This window comes from Episyrphus balteatus, chromosome 2 (assembly GCF_945859705.1).
Source record: "Episyrphus balteatus chromosome 2, idEpiBalt1.1, whole genome shotgun sequence".
Lineage (NCBI taxonomy): Eukaryota > Metazoa > Arthropoda > Insecta > Diptera > Syrphidae > Episyrphus > Episyrphus balteatus.
Window position 1 is genome coordinate 47,757,159 of NC_079135.1, and position 21,322 is coordinate 47,778,480.

The 21,322-nt window shown below is 32.6% G+C and overlaps 1 protein-coding gene and 1 long non-coding RNA gene across 2 annotated transcripts; one reads left to right on the plus strand and one right to left on the minus strand.

The window, feature by feature from the left end:
- Positions 1-1,309: 1,309 nt before the first annotated feature.
- LOC129908586 (uncharacterized) lies at positions 1,310-11,150 on the minus strand. Its single transcript, XR_008771299.1, has 2 exons — positions 10,886-11,150; positions 1,310-2,431 (listed from the first exon to the last, which is right to left on the minus strand). It is a non-coding gene; the product is annotated as an uncharacterized LOC129908586 (long non-coding RNA).
- Positions 2,368-20,144, plus strand: LOC129908584 (folliculin-interacting protein 2). Its single transcript, XM_055985190.1, has 8 exons — positions 2,368-2,492; positions 9,392-9,644; positions 15,868-16,857; positions 16,917-17,104; positions 17,164-19,099; positions 19,171-19,298; positions 19,358-19,499; positions 19,563-20,144. Exons 1-8 carry the CDS (start codon positions 2,368-2,370, stop codon positions 19,767-19,769), a joined length of 3,969 nt encoding a protein of 1,322 aa, XP_055841165.1. The 3' UTR covers positions 19,770-20,144.
- The last annotated feature ends 1,178 nt before the right edge of the window (positions 20,145-21,322 follow it).

The window sequence follows — 21,322 nt, forward strand, 5'->3', positions numbered from 1 at the left end:
ACCTAGGTTGGACTTGTTTGTCTGCTTCTACACGAAGACGCAAAGTTCAAGATTCAATGAAGAGTAAGGGAGAAAGAAAGTTCGAAAAAAAGGGATGGAAGATTTTCTACCCTGTGAGTCGCCGTTCAAAAATTTTGAGACTCACTTTGACGTTTCTCTTTGATCTTGTTCTTTTTTTTTGCTGTTTTGCTTTATTTGATTTCGTCGTTCGCAGAGTTCGCTTCGTCGTTTGAGTATTATTTGCGTGTATTGTATCTTTTTTTAATACACTCAAATATTTTCGTTGCACATAGAGCCCGCTGGAGTTGTTTTTTTTTGTATATTTTGTTGCTTATTTTGGAATAAAAATACATACGAAAACGAGAACAAAATAAAACAAAAAAAATAGCTGTCAAATTTGCGTCTGGTAAAAAATACTACGTGTAGAAGCTCGCGATGCACCGAAGGGAAAATCAAAAGGAAATTCGAAGATAATTTCTGCGCCTTGCGTCTCCGTGTAGAAGCAAACTTTGCTTGAAGGATACTCCCCATCATAAACAAAAAATACCAAGACTGAAAACTCAGCGGTCAACTGACGTTTGCCTACAAGCTGCGCGGTGTGGTGAATGTCGTGAACCTATCGTTGTGTTCGTGTCCGATGTGTGGTGAATGTCGTGAATCTATAAATGTGTGCGTGTTAACGTCATTTATCAACGTGGTGGCTTTCACATATATTCACAGACAGCACTGTCCACAAAAGGGTTTTGGGGGGAAAGACGTACGAAATTTTCCAGTCTTGGTATTTTTTGTTTATGCTCCCCATTCAAATGGAAAACGTTTCGAAATCCTCTATTTTTTAAGTAATCAAACAGTTCTTCTTCTTCTTTCACTTCATATATTTTGGCAGCACTTTAAAACACACACACACCCATATATCTTCTCTCTTTGTTTAACATTTAACAAATCACCCACTAGAAAGAGAAAACCATACAATCAGACGCTTATGCAAAACAAATACAGCCGCCATAATAAAAAATGGTAGTCCTCGGTAAATAAATAAATCAAAACCTACCGCTCGTTGCAAAATTTAATTTTTTTCTTCAACAAATATAAAAAAATACAATCAAAACTGAGTTATAAATAACTTATTTATATCTGCATTTAAAAAATCTATTAAACTCTTCCGGATATCCATCAAAATTGCGAATTTTTGCTACAAGAAAATAAGCATACAAATTTTTCGCTCTACTAATTTGCAAATTATCTACGACTACGAAACAGAGCTCACGAGACAGGGAAATTTTCAACTAAATAAAACTCAAGCACGTGATTTCTCTTGCTCAAGTGTTTTGTCTTTTATTATTCGCAGTGATGACGATGTGTATTTTTTTTTATTATTGCTAACTGATTAACAGATAAGCTTAATAGATCATTGAACTGTTTCATTAGTGTGTAGTTGTCGCCGCCGCACATCGAACGGCGAGTAGAAAAAAAAAAAAGAAAATAAATCAAACGTGACAGTTTTTCACCACCAACAAAATCCCAAGAACTTCAAAATTGATGACCTAAACTCAAGTAATTTCCCAATTTCATTTCTCTCCTCGTCCTCCGTCTCTTCAAATTAGAACCAAACGCCAATATTATAAACTTTGTTCCCTCCTTTCTTTCATTTTTTTTTTTTTTGCATAACGATGCGTCAATGGTAAACATAAACAAACAATCGCAGCGCAGTGGAAACGGCTGCGACGGAGGAGCTTATTTTTTCGTAAGTCACTTGACTTAAGTATCGGAATAGGACAGAGAACCTACTTAGTGGTTGCTTTATCTTCAAGCGAGCAAGAGCAACAATCTGCGCTAAAAAAACATCGATATCGTTGATTAATTCGTTTGTGTTCTTTAACAACGTCGTCGTTGGTTGTCTCTCGGTTGTATTGTACCTTCCACGAGTTGTATAGCATTCTTCCCCTGTTCTTTGTTCCTTCTCTCATAATCGTGTGTGTATTTCCTCTTAATTATTATTATTGTTTTATGAATTGCCAAAATGCAAACTCAATTCTTAATTTCGGCTTTGATCCCAACTCAATGTAGAGTGTGATTTTAGATGTTGGCATGAAAAACTTGTAACAAATGCTAAGAAGTAAAAAAAAAGGAAAGTGATTATTCAGCAGTCAATTAGTTAGGTTGCAAATATAAGCAAAAAACACCCAAAAGGGTAAAAGAGTGATGATTGGGAATATGTCTTTGTCGACGTCGTTGTCGTCGTCGCTAATATCCGTTGTTATCGTTGTTTTATACATCCCCAATGCAGGTGGACAGTAGTAAAATCAATTTAAAGCTCACAAAGTGGACGTCATCCAATTTATGTCGAATTGGTGAAAATATCGTGCTATGGCACTATTTAATAAACTCTTCTTTCCATCGTCGTCATCATCGCCGGCGGCGACGCCATCATCTGCAAATAACAATAATAAAAGAAACAATAATCAATCGATTCATTCTAAAAACTATATCAGGTAAATTACGTATATTATCTTGATGCAAATAAATGTACATATCTTTTAAATTTATATAGAAGAAAAAAACTGTTTAAACAAATTTTTAAGAAGAAAAAAAAAAAAACAATATTGCACACAAGCATAATGTAAATTAAAATTCGCGGGCAGCTGTTTTGATAGTGAAGCTTCATTATCAGACACGTAGTTAAAGTGGGGGAAGGGATATTAGAAGTACAAATAGATCTATGACATCTGATAGATGTTTGTCTACATTTTTAGGTAAACACAGATGTGTCTTACTTTTTCTTATAAATTTGTTTTGAAATAAGAGAAAACAAATACGAAGCAAGTAAGCAATCATGGAATTTCACAAAAAATAGTTAGGTGGATCTGGTGCTCAAATGATCAATCCAGTTGATGATATTTTCCTTCACCTAAGACAGAGGGTTACTCTGCCTCGTTTTCCGAGGGACTTGACCGTTTGACTGGTAAAACATATCCCCATACAATGGTTTTCCTCCCATCGTGCTTGACACACCTTTCAACCTTCGTACCGTCAGAAATACGACAGTTTAATTCATTACCAAATCGAGCCGTCTTCCATTTCATCATAGCCCCGTTAAGTGTTAATGGTTTAATGGATCTTTGGTATATCAGCAAATCCTTCAAAACGTCATGGCTTTGGTATGCCGTTAAGATGGACTTCGTCTTCTCTCTGTTAATTTGGATGTGCGCTTACGGTCATTATCCTGTTGAAATACGAATCCTTCGCAAATTAATCTAAGTCCAGTAGAAATAAATGAATTAATACCTACGTTTTCTTCCAATATCGTCTTATACGCCTTATTGTCCATTCTTCTAATAACTTGAGTCACATCTCCAACTCCACTTAAGGAGAAACAACCCCAAACAATCACTGAACCGCCTGCATCTTTTGTTCAGCACAGCGGCAAACGAAAACATTGTATCAAATATCTCGAACTAAGCGTTTTACCTTGTTTTGTTTTTCGAAGTTGGGATTTCTGTATAGCAACTCGTCCAAATAGTGTAGCATCTATCAGTCTCCGTTTCACCGTTGTCAAGACACCAGCTTATTTCGTGTTGTGTTTATTTCGGCATGTATTTCGGGTGCTGTTTTTCGCCTATTTCATTTGCTTGTTGTTACTAAAAACAGATCGTAGTTTATCTTCAAAAAGTCCTGTTGAGTTTCGCAACTTTCCCATTTTGAACAAGTTGTTTTCTGAATAACTGAAGAATCCCAAAAAAATGCTTAATGAACAAGTAAAGGTCGTAAAAATGTATAATGATGAAAAACCCAAATCCATACAAGTCGTTTTTCACCATTTTTTTTAAAGGAACCCTAATGTCCAGGTAATAAAAAACAGGTAAAAACCTCAATCTTCAATTCATTAAATCAACCACCAGGCATAAATGAAATAAATTGCTTATGTTAGACTTAAACTTTTGGCCTGCAGTGTAAGTTTTATTATTTCATCTTAGACCAGTGCTCCACTACTTTTGGAAAAATATTGATGGCAGAATCACTGTAATATTCCCTCATCGATGAAATTCAATGAAATTATAGACAAAATTATTTGAAAAATAGATTCGCAAAAGTGAGAAGAGTATGGAGGATCATTAGCGATTTCAGTTTTAGAAGGAATGTACCTTAATGAAATTTTAATTCACGAGAGCTTTGAATATATTGCGTGAGAAGTAACCGATTTATATAGCACTTTTTTCACAATAATTGTCCCCGATACCTAACACGTAAGCAATCTGCTGCCAGTTTTGGCCTTATATCTAAAATTGTAAAACACATGTTTTCATCTTATCTTTATGACATGGTCTATGAATTAAAACTTAATTGATTTAAATGTATTTCACATGCATTTGAACTTTTAACAAATTGGTAGAGTTATTCATTTTGGCCACTTTATAACAATTTTCTTTTCACTTATGGTAACGTGTACCTTTGATTGTTAGTGCGTAAATTTTCAAGAATTAATTTCAAAATCGTTCCCGAAGTAAAAAATAATTTATGAAACGCGGTTTCCCAAGTGAGGGATAAGACCGATTACAAATATGTATTATTATTTTATTTGTGAAAAGAAGAAATAATGTGCGGCTGTATTCTGCTTAAAATTAAACTTAAACAATTTTTGTTTCTTTAAAATTTCTAAAACACACAGAAACAACGTTTTGCTTTATAAATTTAGCGTTTTTTCAAAGCCATGTTGACGTGGTAAAGGACGAAAATCTTTCGATTCACGTGAATCGAATAGCAGAATACGGGTGGTTATTTAAATTTCACTAAAGTGCCACTGATTGTTCGAACATAAAATGGTTTTTACCGACCATATAAAATGTTTTTATTCAGAGAGCGTTGACTTGTTTTTGATACTTTATCTAATGTTCTAAATGTATTTTCCGAGGATCGAAAGCACGGGGAACGATAATATTTCTGTAAAAGAGAGTAGACACATTCAACTCAAAATGAGAAATGGAGTTTTGTGTTAAACTTTTAAATGATATCTTTCTTTTGCCTCTTTAAGTAAATCAAAACTTATCAAAATCAGATAGATTTTGCATTAGTTTACGTTATCTAATTGATTATTACCAAATATGATTAAGATTCTGACTCATCCAACTTCTACGTACTTATCAAAGACAAAACATGAATGAAGATGATACAATTGACTTGATTTTATTAAAAAATCATGTAAAAAAATTATTTAAAAATTTGAATTCTATTCCAACAATTTCAGATTAAATTGATAGCTACAACTCCACTTATTAATATGGCATCAATAATTAATTATCGTAATATAAATAATAAACAAGTGTATCTTCTCCAAAAAAAATAAACACATAACGGTCATTATATTTCAGAAACAACCCCTTTCGAATAAATCTTTGACTACGGGTTAGCTTGCTGCTACTGCTAATGCCACTGCTCTGTATGTGAATGTGCGAGCCATCACATGACTAGGCTAGCAGCATGCCGTACGCCGTTTCTCCCGTGATTATTATGTCATGAACTTAAGATATACGTACGTATGAATGAATGTTTGTGAATAAATTTGTTTTATTTTTATTTCTTTCGTTTTTGTTTTTGAAAGTTTGTTTTTTTTGTTTTTGTTTGCTGTCGGTGAGAAATTATGCCCCAAAACAGAGTAGTCGATATTCTATACACAGAAGAGGATAAAAGATGAAATGAGAAGAAAAAAAAAACAAAAACAAATGATGCACACAAGAAAAAGAAGTAATGTAGGTACTATTTTTAAAATATCTACATCTACAGAAAAAAGAGAGCGTTGAGCTTTTTTCAGTTTGTTGTTTTTTTTTCATCAAAACTCGTGATGTTGTGCTGATAAGATTAGACAATTTTAAGTAATAAGCTAAGAACAATGTATGAATACCTTAGAGTTACCACATGTATCAAATTGTATGACCATGGATTAATTTTGATTGCTAAGATTAAATTTTAAGAATTTGGTTTATAAAAAATAATAATATAATTTTACAAATAATAATTTGATTTTTATAAGCTTATTTTTAAGATTTAATTTTTCTGCGAAAAATTCACCTACGTTGACGTATCAAGGTAACATTTTGTAAGAGTTTTTTAGTTGCAGTCCAGTGTTACAAAATGTGGTTTACTTTTAAGTTGGTATTCCCAATGAAGTCATATAAATGCGATATATGGAGGGCTCCAAGTCACAAAAACAGAATTTGGAGAAATAAATTAGTTAAAGAACACATTGCTATTAATTAGTATAATAATGAGGTAATGACATATTTGTATCTTATCTTAGAAACGGAACAATTTTCGACACAGCTTTTTGCAGATATTTACACAACTATAGGTTATAGCGGTCCATATATTCTAACATTTTTACAATTCAATACATAGCATCTGAGCCTTGTTTGTTATAATTATTATTTATTAGGATTTAAAGCTCTTATTTGTCAGCTTTCATAGAAAGACCGTTTAAAAAACTTACTACTTTTTTCAGATTTTATGTTTTGAATTTTAAAACCCATTCATGAATGTAATTTTAAAACCATTTTTTTAAATTCTGTTTTCAGTGTTGATGTCATACCAACTTTTATTTTTAATTATTTTTAGCAAATCACTTAATAAAATTAATGTAATTGAACATTACAAAAATTATCTTATCGCTTTCTATGAAATGTTCATGCCTAAATGTTAACTCATTCAATAAATTTTATGGGTATCGTTGAATAATATTTCTTAACAATTGATTGTTTACATACACCCAAAATTTGGGATTTTATTCAATTACCTACTTTTATTTATTACTCTTATCAAATGAGACTAAAAAGATCAAAAAGTGAATCCATTATGACAAGTTGGTTAAGTCCTTACACAATAATTAATGTGGAATGAGATTGATTTTTTTACGACTTTGACTTTTTTACTGTAGCATAGAAATTTTGATAGTTTGTCAGTTGTTTTCCTGACAGCAATTTATACCTAACCTAACCTACTTCGCTCTGTAAACTTAAGGAACTTGATCTGCCGTACTAAGCAAAAAGGGCGTATGAGCCAAAAACCCAAAATTGAGTTAAGTGTATTTTTGACATCCTGAAACAATGCCTCATTTATATGTTAGCTAAAAACATCTCATTTCCAATTCCAAGTGGCTCAAAATAGTCAATGAAGATGAGCACAACGATATTAATCCGCTGTATTCTCTAATAGAAAAATGCATTTTTCTAAAACTAGGAATTAAAAAAAAAATATTTTTTTTACACATTTGGGAAGCTTGAATATTATATTATTATTGTGTAAAATAAAAATATATATTTCCTACTACAAGTTGCTTAAAATCCCTTTAAAACTGAGCACATTAACAATTCTCAACTCTTTCCTTATTCAGTAAAATGCATTTATCTCAAAACTACAAAAATGGATATGCGCCCTTTTTGCTTAGCACGGCAGTGATGTCCCTTATTCAATTCAATGATTCTTGGAGTATTATGCACATTTTAACACTATAAAAGCCCATTTGATATTACAAGATGATAATTTATTATGATGTGATTCCAGAACGTTTACATATTTTCTACACATTATTTTATTTGGAGTAATATCCATTTATTCGGCCCTAGCGAGGTATCCGTCGGAGCGGAAAATTCTCCGATTTCATACGAAATATGCTTCGAGGTGTTTTTCCGACAGGTAAAACTGTGCGATTCGGATGAAATCGGAAAAAATCCGCTCCGATGGATTACCTCGGGCCGATTAACTTTTTATTCTCACTAGCCCTCAAAATCATAACAATATCACGGAACATTTTCCAAATGCAAATAGCTTTCAAATCACTCCATCACGAGTTGATCTAGTTTCAAAAAATTACAAAAGGAAATATTATATATTCTATTAATTGGAATAAAACTTGGAAAAAAGTATGTACAATTATACCACTTGTGTTTTTATATTTTACATTGCATATTTTTGTAGAATGGATTTTTCATAATCATGGAAATAGTTATTTTTAAGCAATTTCAAAAACTTTTTCGAGTACATAGTATTTTTAATTTGCACAGTTTAATGTTAAACTTGTTTTAAAATCCATAGTCTTTAATTGAGTGTATGCATATTGCTACTTTGTATCGACGGAAGTACCACAAATACCTTCACACATTTGTACATACAAACATACAATTTTAACCTCGATTTCGTATATAAATTCCGTCAGAAAAAAACAACATCCACCTTTAATCGATGACGATAAACCAGTGTAATTAAATTAAATTCAAAAGGAAACAAAAAAAAAGAAGAGAAGAGGATCCGTCTTCTTTTTTTTTGTGAGTAATACTCACGTGTTTTCTATATTTAAGTTGAACTCAAATTAAATATTCAATGTCTAGAAATGGTTTGCAAAGCAATATTAGATAAATGAGAGATATTCGCAAGTATATGTTGTAGAAAAGCAAACAGATGAAACTTTATTTTTTTTTGTGAGCTTTAAACAAATTCACGAGTTACATTGAACAAAAAGAGACATTGAAAGAAAGCAAACACAAACTCATGACATCAGTTATCACCCGAAATGATAATATCTTTTTACTTGCAATACTATAAGACTAAGTGTGCATAAAACAAATAGCATTAGAAGCTTAGCCGGTTCCACAAAAAAAAATGTATCTTATCTGGTCTGTCAATTTGTCTAATCGTTAATATGTCTGATATTTCAATTTGTACAAAAAACGAATGTAAAGTCGTTATTCTATATTAAAAGACTACTATGTGACGAATGTTCTCAAAATGAACTAAACAGTCTATCTACATAAATATGACTTTGTTATTTTATAACACATTGCCAATTAATTGAATTTGAATGAAATTTTAATGAGCTGCACCAAAAATATACCGGAAATTATTTTTAAAAATTGATATAAAAATAAAATCTTTTAATATGATTCAAAAGTGTTTTCTGAGTTGTAGAGAGTACATTGTCCGATAGAGTATGGATATGGACAATTATTTCATTTAAATGGCTGCAGCTGTTGGGTGTAGTCTGATAACTATTATAACTCAGGAGTGATTTTTTTTAACAAAAAGAAATATGAACAATTTAAGGCATTTGCCAGGCAATCAGAAAAACAAACATCGAAAGCCTCTGCTAAGAGTACGGTTTGCAGGGTTCGTTTTGTGTGATAGACTCAACTTGGAATTATAAGGATTATTATTTTGGGCGCATGAAATTTAACCTCAACGGCTTTTAAAATGTGATTTCTTTCAAGCCTCTAATATTGAATTGCGGAATATAGGAAAGTTGTATGCATTCTAACAGCTCAATCGAAATCCAATTTTAAAAAAAAATTATATTAAAATTTTTTTCAATTTTAATTTAATTAACAAACAAATTTTTCTTCAATTGCAGTCAATTTCCATTTGATGCCGGCCAAGTACGTGTACTTTTATTCAGAGAGTGTGACAGTCGTGGCAGACGATTGCTTTTTGACTCAAATGCCTTACAAAAAGTCACATTAAAAGATTTCGAAATAAGACTCAGTACTGCCCATAAGATTATTGATGAAAATATAAGCGTCAATTCAGACATAAATGGTGGTAAACATCATTTTAAAGGACAATCGAATGGATATGTGGAAGCAGCTGATGGATGTTTATATAAAGTAAGTATATTTTTTTTTATTTTCAAGATGGAATTTATAAGAAGCCAAAGTTTAAGATTGAAAGAATGCCTAAGGTTGAAATAGAACTTTTTAATAAACTTTAGTTTTTTTTTAAATTCAAAATGAAAATAAAATATTACCATAACTTTGAAATTTTCCTTACGGGTTCTATCTATTTCGAGGAATTGTCAGAGCGTTCAAAGTGCATCTTGCTTAGAGAGCTAAGTACTGTGCTTTTAAAAATGTCGATAAAACAAATAGATACATGATCCATTACGCCAGTGCTCAATAGAAATAATTGGGTTTACTATCTATTGATCTTATATCAATATAAATGCTTAAGTGGGTTTTTGTAGCACCTCTCCAGATTTGGATTTAGAGTTCGGGTAACCTTTCACTCTAAAAAAACTATTATTCCAATGGTTATCGATCAGCTGTTATTGTTTCAAAATTCTGATTTCATAATATTATTTATTTATAAATATATCATTAAAACTACAATTTCTTAGAACAATTAAAAAGTTGTGCTAATAAACGTTATCAGATTTCATGAAGGTAAATTCGTTTAAAAAAAATTCTTGCAGACTAAGTGACTGTCAAAGCGATATTTGTACATGGATAACAAAATAATCACAACTACAATCCGAAACACCTTTCATAAAAGCTAACAAAGACTATAAATTATTATAACTCGTGCTACTTGTCACATGCTTTATAAATATACATACATATGTGAAAACGTTTCACTACACAAGAATCAATCATTTATACAAACTAATTAAACGTAAATTATTGATCTTTAAATCATTCTTTTTTATCGTACGTTTGTGCGTTTTGTTGTGTTTATTACCGCAAACATTTCAACTGACGTCATAAAAATACCTTCCTACGTGTGTGGTGTGGCTCACATGACATCTTGACCATGTCTCATTCGACGCCAACGTACATGTGTAGTATTATACACATGCATTTAAATATTCTTTCAAGTCGATTAATGATAATAATCAATATGAGTGAGTATACAATTGTAATTAAATTCATAATCGCATTGTGTATCTTTCAACATCTCCATGCAGATGATAATGTGATTTTTATTTAATTTGAGAGTTTGTAAAAGATGTTGTTTAATTTGAGAATGCCCCTATGACAGTGAGAGTTTGAGCAAAGGTCTAAACACTTTTAATGTTAAAAACAATTAAAAAATGATTTCATATTTATAAAAAAATAACTCCAATACTTACTCCATACGACCTGTGGTAACTAGTTAGAAAATTAAAAGTAAAATTGCCCTCTTGACATTTATCATAAAAGTGACTGTCTTTGAATTTTCTAACTTGAGAGCGAGTCACTATACTTTCTTTAAAATGTTTTTTTTTTTTTTTGTTTTGTTTGCCGCTAGTCAACAACAAAAACCAAATCAAGTCATGTGATAACATAACACATTTCAATAATTGAGTTGTTATATTGTATTGAGAGTTGCCACCCTTTATAGAATGTCTAATGTATTTTTTTATATATTTTACACGTACTAAATGGATCAAGTTCTGAGTTTTAAAATAAGAAAGAAAAAAGACGGGTCGAACGCGCTCCAACGCATAGAACGAGGAATCTTTGTATTTGACAATTGACAGTATGTCGTCTATTGGTCTGAAAAGCTAACTGATGAGCATTCTTTAAATCACGAGTATTACTATTGAATTGTTGGCGGGGAGGTTGTTCCTTTAAATAGTAATAAAGAGGCGCGAAATTTTACGTTGGTGCTCAAAAGATATTTTGTTTTTGTTATGAAATAATCGCCTTGTCGAGATGTCCAAGAAACAAGGAACCCAAGGTAGTTATAGGAAACTCATGGAGCGTATTCTGGTTCACTAACCGAGAGAAAATCGGCCCTATTCTGATATTCGATTCACGTAGAAGTCTAAAATAAGAAGCGTTTAAATGGGGGCAAAAATTTAACTCATACAAATTTTCTAACGGCCGATTTCTTCACAGAGTCCTAACGCTAATACCGGTCCTAGTCCTAAAGTTAGTACTCAAATCAGTACCAACTCATTTCTTCATCCAAGTACTAGGTCCTAAAACTGTCAATTTAGGACCGAGTACTAGGTAGGACCTGGTCCTAGCTAGCTCCTCAAAATCGACTAGTACCTGGTTATTATACCAATCGTTAGTACTCAGATCGGTACCAAGTGATTTCTTCACAAAAGTCCTAAGCCTTAGTACTGTCAAATTGGTACCGAGTATTAGTTAGGACTCGGTATTTATTAGGACCTCAAAATCGGTAGTCTAGCGGTTAGTACTTCAATGAAAGCAATGAATTTAATTATTTTTAAGAGATATCTGGCAGATTTCTTAATTTCTTGGGTGTTGTTGCGCTTGAAAAGAGCGTTTCTATTGATTTTAATGATTTGGATGATTTTGTTTTTATTTACCAAAAACATAATAATCGATTTTTTGCATTAGATATAATTCATGAATAATAACGAAAAAGCAACTTTTGAATAAATTATTATAAAAAAAAAAATCGTTGGCACTGCATTTCTGATAGGAAAACCATGGTTAAGTATAAATATAAATGGAGTCACCTACATACAATATTCACTCAAAATATCACCTTTCGGTGCCATTTTACGGGCAGAGAACAGGTTTTAGAATTTGTGATGGCCGTGTGAAAACCATCTTCCAATTTCCAACGCAAAATGTATTTGCAAAAGCATTCTATTTACAAATAGCATTGAAGATTATGCTCAAACTTGTCTTCATTCTGTTCGTCCTATGACTGCTATAAAAAAAACTCCACCAAAACAATAAAGCCGCAGTTTTTCAAAAACGTTATATTTTTTAGATATGAATACATTATGAACAAACATCCGCATAGTTAACGTCTTTTTTATTACTTATTTTAAAATGATTTTTTTTTTTTTTGGTCTTCGGACTTTCCCAGGCAATGGCCAATCTATATTCGTTGGTGAACTAGTTACCAGTCTTGCCGATACTTTTGTATACGATCCAGACGTTATCTTCATTCTTGATTGTGACAATTCTTCATAGAATTTATCTTCTGTTCTTGTTGGCCTCTTTTTCAATCTTTACAATATTTAAAAAAAATTATTTTAATGATAATTTCATTAATTTACTGTTTTTTGTATAATTTTCATTTGGTTTAATCTGCTGAAATATCAAAATAAAATATTTAAAACATCAAAATATTGTCAGAATGACAGTTAGACCAGTTTTATACGTATTAATTCTTAGGACTGCGTTGTGAATTTAGATCAGGTCCTATATATGTGAAGAAATGCTCAGGTCCTAACTTTTCCTTAGGACCGAGTACTAGTGCTAGGACCTGGTCTAGCTAGACCGGGTACTAAGCTGACTTAGGACTTATGTGAAGAAATTGGCCGTAAATCAGACAGAGATAACGCTTTGCTGTGAAAAGTAAGACGTTTTTCAAAGCCAGTTTGGAGTGGAAGGAAGGAAATCTTTTGATCCACGTGAATCGAATAGCAGAATAGAGCTGAATTGAATATCTTTTTTTGTTCCACTCGTCTAACGGCCAATTTCTTCACATAAGTCCTAAGTCAGCTTAGTACCCGGTCTAGCTAGACCAGGTCCTAGCACTAGTACTCGGTCCTAAGGAAAAGTTAGGACCCGAGCATTTCTTCACATATATAGGACCTGATCTAAATTCACAACGCAGTCCTAAGAAATAATACGTATAAAACTGGTCTAACTGTCATTCTGACAATATTTTGATGTTTGAAATATTTTATTTTGATATTTCAGGAGATTAAACCAAATGAAAAATATACAAAAAACAGTAAATTAATGAAATTATCATTACAATAATTTTTAAAAAATATTGTGAAGATTGAAAAGAAGCCAACAAGAACAGAAGATAAATTCTATTAAGAACTGTCACAATCAAGAATGAAGATAATGTCTGGATCATGTACAAAATAGTCGGCAAGACTGGTAACTAGTTCACCAACGAATATAGATTGGCTATTGCTTGTGAAAGTCGCCGACCGAAAAAAAATCATTTTAAAATAAGTAATAAAAAAGACGAATACTATGGGGATGTTTGTTCATAATGTACATTCATATCTAAATAAAAATAACGTTTTAGAAAAACTGCAGCTTTATTGTTTTGGTACAGTTTTTTTTTATAACAGTCATAGGACGAACAGAATGAAGACAAGTTTGAGCATAATCTTCAATACTATTTGTAAATAAAATACTTTTGCAAACACATTTTGCGTTGGAAATTGGAAGATGGTTTTCACACGGCCATCACGAATTCTAAAACATGTACTCTGCCCGTAAAATGGTACCGAAAGGTGATATTTTAAGTGAATATTGTATGTAGGTGACTCCATTTATATTTATACTTAACCATGGTTTTCCTATCAGAAATGCAGTGCCAACGATTTTTTTTTAAATAATTCATTCAAAAATTGCTTTGAACGTATTTGTCGTTATTATTCATGAATTATATCTAATGCAAAAAATCGGTTATTATGTTTTTAGTAAATAAAAACAAAATCATCCAAATCATTAAAATCAATAGAAACGCACTTGTCAAGTGCAACAACACCCAAGAAATTAAAAAATCTGCTAGATATCTCTTAAAAATAATTAAATCCATTGCTTTGATTGAAGTACTAACCGCTAGACTACCGATTTTGAGGTCCTAATAAATACCGAGTGCTAACTAATACTCGGTACCAAATTTGACAGTACTAAGGCTTAGGACTTTTGTAAAGAAATCACTTGGTACCGATCTGAGTACTAACGATTCGTATAATAACCAGGTACTAATCGATTTTGAGGAGCTAGCTAGGACCAGGTCCTAACTAGTACTCGGTCCTAAATTGACAGTTTTAGGACCTAGTACTTGGGTGAAGAAATGAGTTGGTACTGATTTGAGTACTAACTTTAGGACTAGGACCGGTATTAGCGTTAGGACTCTGTGAAGAAATCGGCCGTAAGCGATTCTCGTTTTCTGGAAAATTAACAGTAGAATTCGTATGGTGTCCTGAAGTTTATTCATTCATTGGATATTGTTATTCAAATAATGAGAATCGTTTTAGACCAAATAAATTCAAAAAGTGAAAGCTGTGTCAAAAATCTTAAACATTTTTTTTTTATTAAGGGCCGATTTGTCAATAGTCAGATATTCCTAGGAATAATTTTTTTTTTATATTGACATTTATTCTTCTGATAGTCTAACTGACTATTAGCAACGTAGTTTTATCTATTAAAAAAGATACAAGCTCCTGACCCTCCTTCTAAAACTCTGAGAAAAGTTAAATTTTGCATGTTTTCTCTAAAGCCTCAAACTACTGCCAGAAATATTTCTGGCATTCTGTAATTTATTCTATCGGGTGTATAAAAGGGTATTCGATTTCATGGACTTTTGGGTTTCCCCATATTGCTTTAAGACGGATTTTGTTGCTCTAACCTTCACCCAAACATGTCATGGGATATTCTTCGTGGGGTTAACTTTTTTTGGTCTTTATGATTATTTTCTAAAGGAAAACTAGTTGCAGGGTTTCATTGTTAGTAAAATGATGTTATCCAAGGCAGCTCTGGCAAAAATTAATTTATCTTCTCAAAACATTGCTTTTATTCCATTTCATATAAAAATCTTTGACTGTTAATTGGATTAATTTCATTTTTGAATAAATAACTTTAAGTAATCATGTGCAAAAGATTTAAGACAGGTTGAAAGCTAAACGTTTAAGTTCTTTGTGTCAACGACTTAAATTGCCGTGTAAGCTGTCTCGTCTGCGTCTGAATACAAATTCAAATTATTGTCTGAGCTGCACACGTTGTCGTATGTTCCTTTCTATAAGAAATCAGTTAATTGATGGTTGGTTTGTTAATGAAAAGAAAAAAAAAAGCACATGCATCACGAGACTGTGTTGTGGGATGAAGTGTGTAGTGGGCTCTGTTAATTCCATTGTGTGTCGACTAAAGAATGCAGTTTCTTTCCTGGAATTTACGATCTGATTTATAATACTTTTTTTTTTCTTAAAATCAGTGTTTTTAATTTCTCATGAAAATGGTTGTGACTATTAAATACTAGATGTTGTCTCTTTGACTTTTCAAATTCTTTTGAAAGTAGACTTTGGTTTATTATCTGAGACATTAATAATAATAATAAAATTTTTCAATAAAAAAATTTTTTCTCGGGTTTAACTTTTTATATTTTTTTTAGCATAATCGACCCAGCATGGCTGATATTCCTACAGTTGGAGAAATGGTTTTCGGAGCATTGGCCATGTCATTTCGCGGTACTGCTCTTAAGGTTCACTGGCTAAGATCTCCACCTCGTATGTTGTGTTCCCAAGTCTTTCTCTCGCCAATGAGTTCAATAACAAATAGTACAACACCACACCATATATCCGCTGGTCACTTGACGCCAAGGAATTCAATTACCAGTGATCACAGCTCTGTAGATGGATTCTCAATGAACTCATTTTCTATGCTCAATGTGGATCGAAAAAATTCAGACATTTCAGAGCGAATCGGTGACAGATTTACTAATCCTCTGGATGTACCCGATGCCAATGTTAATATAACCGCCAAACGTTATTCGGCCACTTACAGTACCGGTGATTCAGGTTATAGCGGTGGCACAACATCCAACGACCAGTGGACTGTCACAACTGGAAGTCTCTCCTATCAGTATTCAACTCGAAGTAGCTTAGGTTCAGTGATATCCGATCCAGAATCAATGCGAAAATTTAGTCTCGACTCGTCGTATTTGGCCTCGGCTACACAAGGCAGTAACATGTCTAGTGATGGCAGCCTACAACGTCGAATCTCTCGGAATCTCTTAACGTCATTTGAGAATCAGAATTCTTTAAATGATTTCATCGGTTTTTTGAGTGACAACAACTTTCACAGTACACCACAGACGAGTGGTGGAAGTGAAGGTTGTGTAGCTTCACAATATCGTCGGACCAGTGTAGCAAATGAAAGTCGAAGTAATCCTGAAATAGGACGTCGACGTGATGTAAGTTATTCCCACAAAATGATGCGCCGACCAAGACTTGGCCTCGCTGTGTGTATAACAATGAGTGAATCTTTTGAGGATGAAATGGAGATGTTTTGCTCAGAACATATAGCTCTGTTGGAATCAATGTTGGGTCGACTTCGGATATCTTCGGAAAAAGCCTATATCAATCATAAGGAATTCTTAAAGGTAAAGGTTTAATAAATTTGTTTTATTCCCCAAGTTAAAATATAAATTTTCTCTTTAAGATCATGGTACATGCGTGGCAAGCAACAACGCAATGGTTACTGGATCTTTTCAAGGCTCCACGGATAAACGTTCCTGTGTGGTTGAGTATAACAACAAGTGGGAGTAAATACTCAAAAAGCGTTGCTGATCGATTTGTTCATGAGTTGTGCTCCCTATTATCAATGGCTGATACTAAAAACACTAATTTGTAAGTTTTTTGTAAAAATCAGAATTAATAGTTTATTAATTTTCTTTTATCATTTTCAGCTTTGTGAGCACAGTATTAACAGCTATACTCACCCACCATCTTGGCTGGGTTTCAACTATTTCGAATTTCAATACACCAACAAAATCGAGTGCTGCTGCTATTGAACAAAGAGCAAAACTTCTTGAAGTCTCCCAAAAGTATCCCTACAATGTGTTGTGGGCACAAATAGGTGATTTGTATGGTGCTGTTGGTACACCTCCCAAACTCTCTCGAACAATAATTTACGGAACTGAAAAACTACCAACTGAACGTTTACTCAATATTTTAACGTATTTTATTCGTTGTGGAGAAATAAGAAGAACTTCAAAATGTGAAGATTTCAATAAAGAGGTGATTAACGATATCATCATGAATCAAAGCAACGATCAAGCTTCTGCCAAAAATAATTCAAATATCAATGCGAATAGTTTCTTCCCCATATCGAATAAGGCTTCTTCGTCGACTAAAGGTCTTGGTGGGTTAACTAGAACATCGTCATGTAAGACTAATTTAACTGAAATGTGCGGTAGTAATGATGATGAAATAGAATTTCCTCAAGAATTAAACATAAGTCGAATGAATGATATTCCAAATGTTCTGGCATTTCGTGATTCTAGATTAGTTAAGCAAGAACTTCGAATAGGAAATTATTTGATGGATCCAGGCATTATGAAAGGTTCTCTAAGCAATCTCAGACAGGAAGATCGATGCAAAGAGAGAATAAAGCTTACCGTAACAACTCCAGATAATATTGAAATGACTGTAGAACCAACGGAGACAGAAGATGCTGGTGTTGTGGAAGCCATTGAAATAGAACCCAGCGAAGAAGTGGGACAGAAAAACACCAGTGCTTTCTTTTGGGCACCAGCAGTAAAAGAGGGCGTTAGTTGTAACGACCTGCATAAATTACCAATGAATCGAAAACTGGGTAAACGTTCTACAAGCTTTAATAGTCTAAGAGGGATGCCCCAAAGTGAAAGTAGCAATAGCGGTGTATTTTCCGAATTAAAACCAATCAATGAAAAACACATAAGTCTGTCAGATTTGATAACTGAAAACAGTATTGGCAAGGGAAATCGCCTAGCTTGGGGTGTTGAAACTATCAGAGAGACCACAACTAGTGAAAACGAGGTCAAATATTTCGATGACCAAAAAATAATCTCGGAGAAAGAACAGGAACACGAAAACAAGGGTGTCGTCTTTGTATTAGGGGATAACGAACCACTCGTCAATATTAAGCGAAGCACTGAAGATCTTGCCGAAGAAGTTATTTCAAGTCAATCTGAGGCGTTATCATCATCATCATCGTCGAGGAAACCAATTTGTCCACACCATCCGCATCATAATTCGCATAAGAAACATTCCGGGGTGAAATTCGATTTCGTCCAATATCCTCAGATCTATGCGAATTATATGAAGAACAAGAATCTAAGTGATTATGATTTTATGGAGAAACCACAAAAATTTGATATGTTTGGTGGATCATCTGCAGTAGCTGGGACGAGTGCATTATCAGCAGCAGCAGCAGCAGCAGCATCAGCTGCAGCAGCCACATCGGCTGCTAAGGAAGATATTTCACTAACATCAGAATTCTGTGAGTTCTGTCAAAATTCAACGAATGGCAACAAATCATATCAGACACCATCGAATGCTACTGAATTGGAATTCGATACTGATGATGATCATTCCGTGTATAATAATCAACCTGCTATTGAGAGCAATAGTGACCCCAAATCTTCGGCATCTGTGTCCTCGATCGAAACCAGAAATATTAAAATGATAAAGGTTCGAAAGCCAACTGATGTGAATTTAGTTGTATTGCCAGTGCCGGGCATTAAGGAGCAGCAAATGGAAGAAGATGCAGTAGCAAAGTGTGACATTAAACTTAAAGCTGGATTCATTCCTTCGTTATTTTTGAGTATTAATGATCATTACGTATCTGATATGGTTTTACAGGTAAGCTTAGATCATTGAATGGATTTTATTCAAAAACAGATATTCTAAGCATGTTTTTTATTTCATAAAAGGGAACATCAGCACCTCCACATAAATGGGAATTAAATGTCAGAGAAGATCTTGCCCTAGCTACACATTCTGGTTCGTTAATTTCAACACCAGCTGAAAATGTAGCAGTAATAGCCGATATGGAAAATTGGTATGAATTCATTTTCTTCTTTTCAATTAGTGTATATTTATTAAATTTTGAAATTCTAGGGATGTCAAAATTATATCATCTCAAAACCAAACGATTCCTTTCTCGAGTGTTGTGAGTGGGCCAGTTGGCATGTCACAATTGGTTGCTTCAATGCTTGAAACAGTGTATACTATGAACAGCTCTGGAATACCTGCTTATGAAGTAAGTTTTTTGAAATTCGAAAAAAAATTAACAAAGTATAATATTTTTTTCATTTACTTTTAGTGTCTCTCATTTCTGGAATCCAAACTACAAGAAATCTACATGCATTCAGAGTCACTGGCATCGTTTTTACTGGCCACCGATTTTTGTTCCTTAAGTGCTGTAACCACAGCACTAAATCTAACCGAAAACGATGTTCCGTTACTCCTTTCTATTGCTTCAATTCACACGCCACAAATAACTAAAAAATGTGGTATTAGTTTTAGATGACATCTTTTCAATCGTCGTATCAGTCATTAAAATTAGGAATAATAATTGTAAATAATGTAAAAACTAACATTAATAATTTATCATATTTTCTTTGTATAAAAGAAAAACAAAACGCGTCGCCCAAAAAAAGCAATACTCTTTAACTCTTAAATTAAATTTAAAAAAAAATTAAAACTTCATAATTATAACCACTCATCATCAATCTCACAAATCATACACACAATTTACATACATTCATTTGACTTTGTGATATTTACTGCATAGGTATTAAACAGAATTTCTTCACCATTTTATTTAATTTTTCGTTAGTTTATTCTGTTCATTATACTAAATGTTAAATTTATTTAAAATAACAAAAATTATAATATTGAAACAAAACAAAATACATAACTATTTCTCTATAATTTATTTGTATTTGAAATAATACTCTAATTTATTTTAAGTTTCCTTTGGTTGTAAGTTATAAAGAAAATTTAGTTAGAAATAATTTATATTTGTATTTTTGGAATATTATTTTAGCAAAAAAGTAAAATAAAACCAAACAATAAAGATAGATTTCGAAATAAAACTTCGAAAAATAACAATACAAATTTTCTTTTTTTTTTTAATTTTTTATATTTTAACCGGCAGCCATCTAGAAAATAATCGTTGTGTTGGTGTAGTATCGACTGTTTTTCCATCGCATTTCGAAACTCAGAACTTCAAAAATAATGTTCATCAGCATCTCCTTTCAAACCCCTCCTAATGCTCGTACTGAGTTCACCATATTGAGGGTAGACTAATCCCTTTAGTGCGCTCTCTTTATAAAAAAAAAGTAGAATATATAAAATAAAAAGAGGATCCTTTTTCAAAATCAATTACTTATTTTGAAACGTAATCGCAATTTAAACATAACTATGAGTTTTGAACGATCGTAATACCCCACAAACTTTGTATTTTATTTAGGAGCAGGATTTTCTGGTGTGTGAGCTCCTTTAATTAAGCAAAAACTTTGTAGTAACAAAAGAGATTGCTTTTGAATTACTTTATAAAAAGAAAACTACGAAAGCGTTTTCCATTTGTTTAAGAAATCTGTTTTTTTTTTTGTAATTGGGGTATACCGTGAATTAAAAAATTCTCTGAGAATCCTTTGATCATGAAAAGTTTCCCTTGAAATTTATCGGCAGTAAATATCCAAGGTAATTAAACTGTCATTTCATGATTTTTACTTCCCTAGAAATGGATTCCGAAATTCCCCTGGAGATTCAGTACAGGGGAAAATCTGTTTAGAAAAAATCTTGTAGAAAACAGCAACAACTATTTAGATTAATGTCCAACATACTAGTATGTGTGAAAGTACTTGTACGTGTAAATCTTGATAAAAATCTAGTCGGATATCTCGATTCAATTTTTTCTGGAGTGGTAAATAACACATGAAATCTGAGTTTTTTTCCTTTTCCCCCTATTCACCCCATATTTTTTAAGCTACTATAAAAAAATTCAAAAATAATCTCGTTTATTTAAAAAAAGTACGACTGTTCGCGCAGTAGGAATAGGTATGTTTGTTTACACAA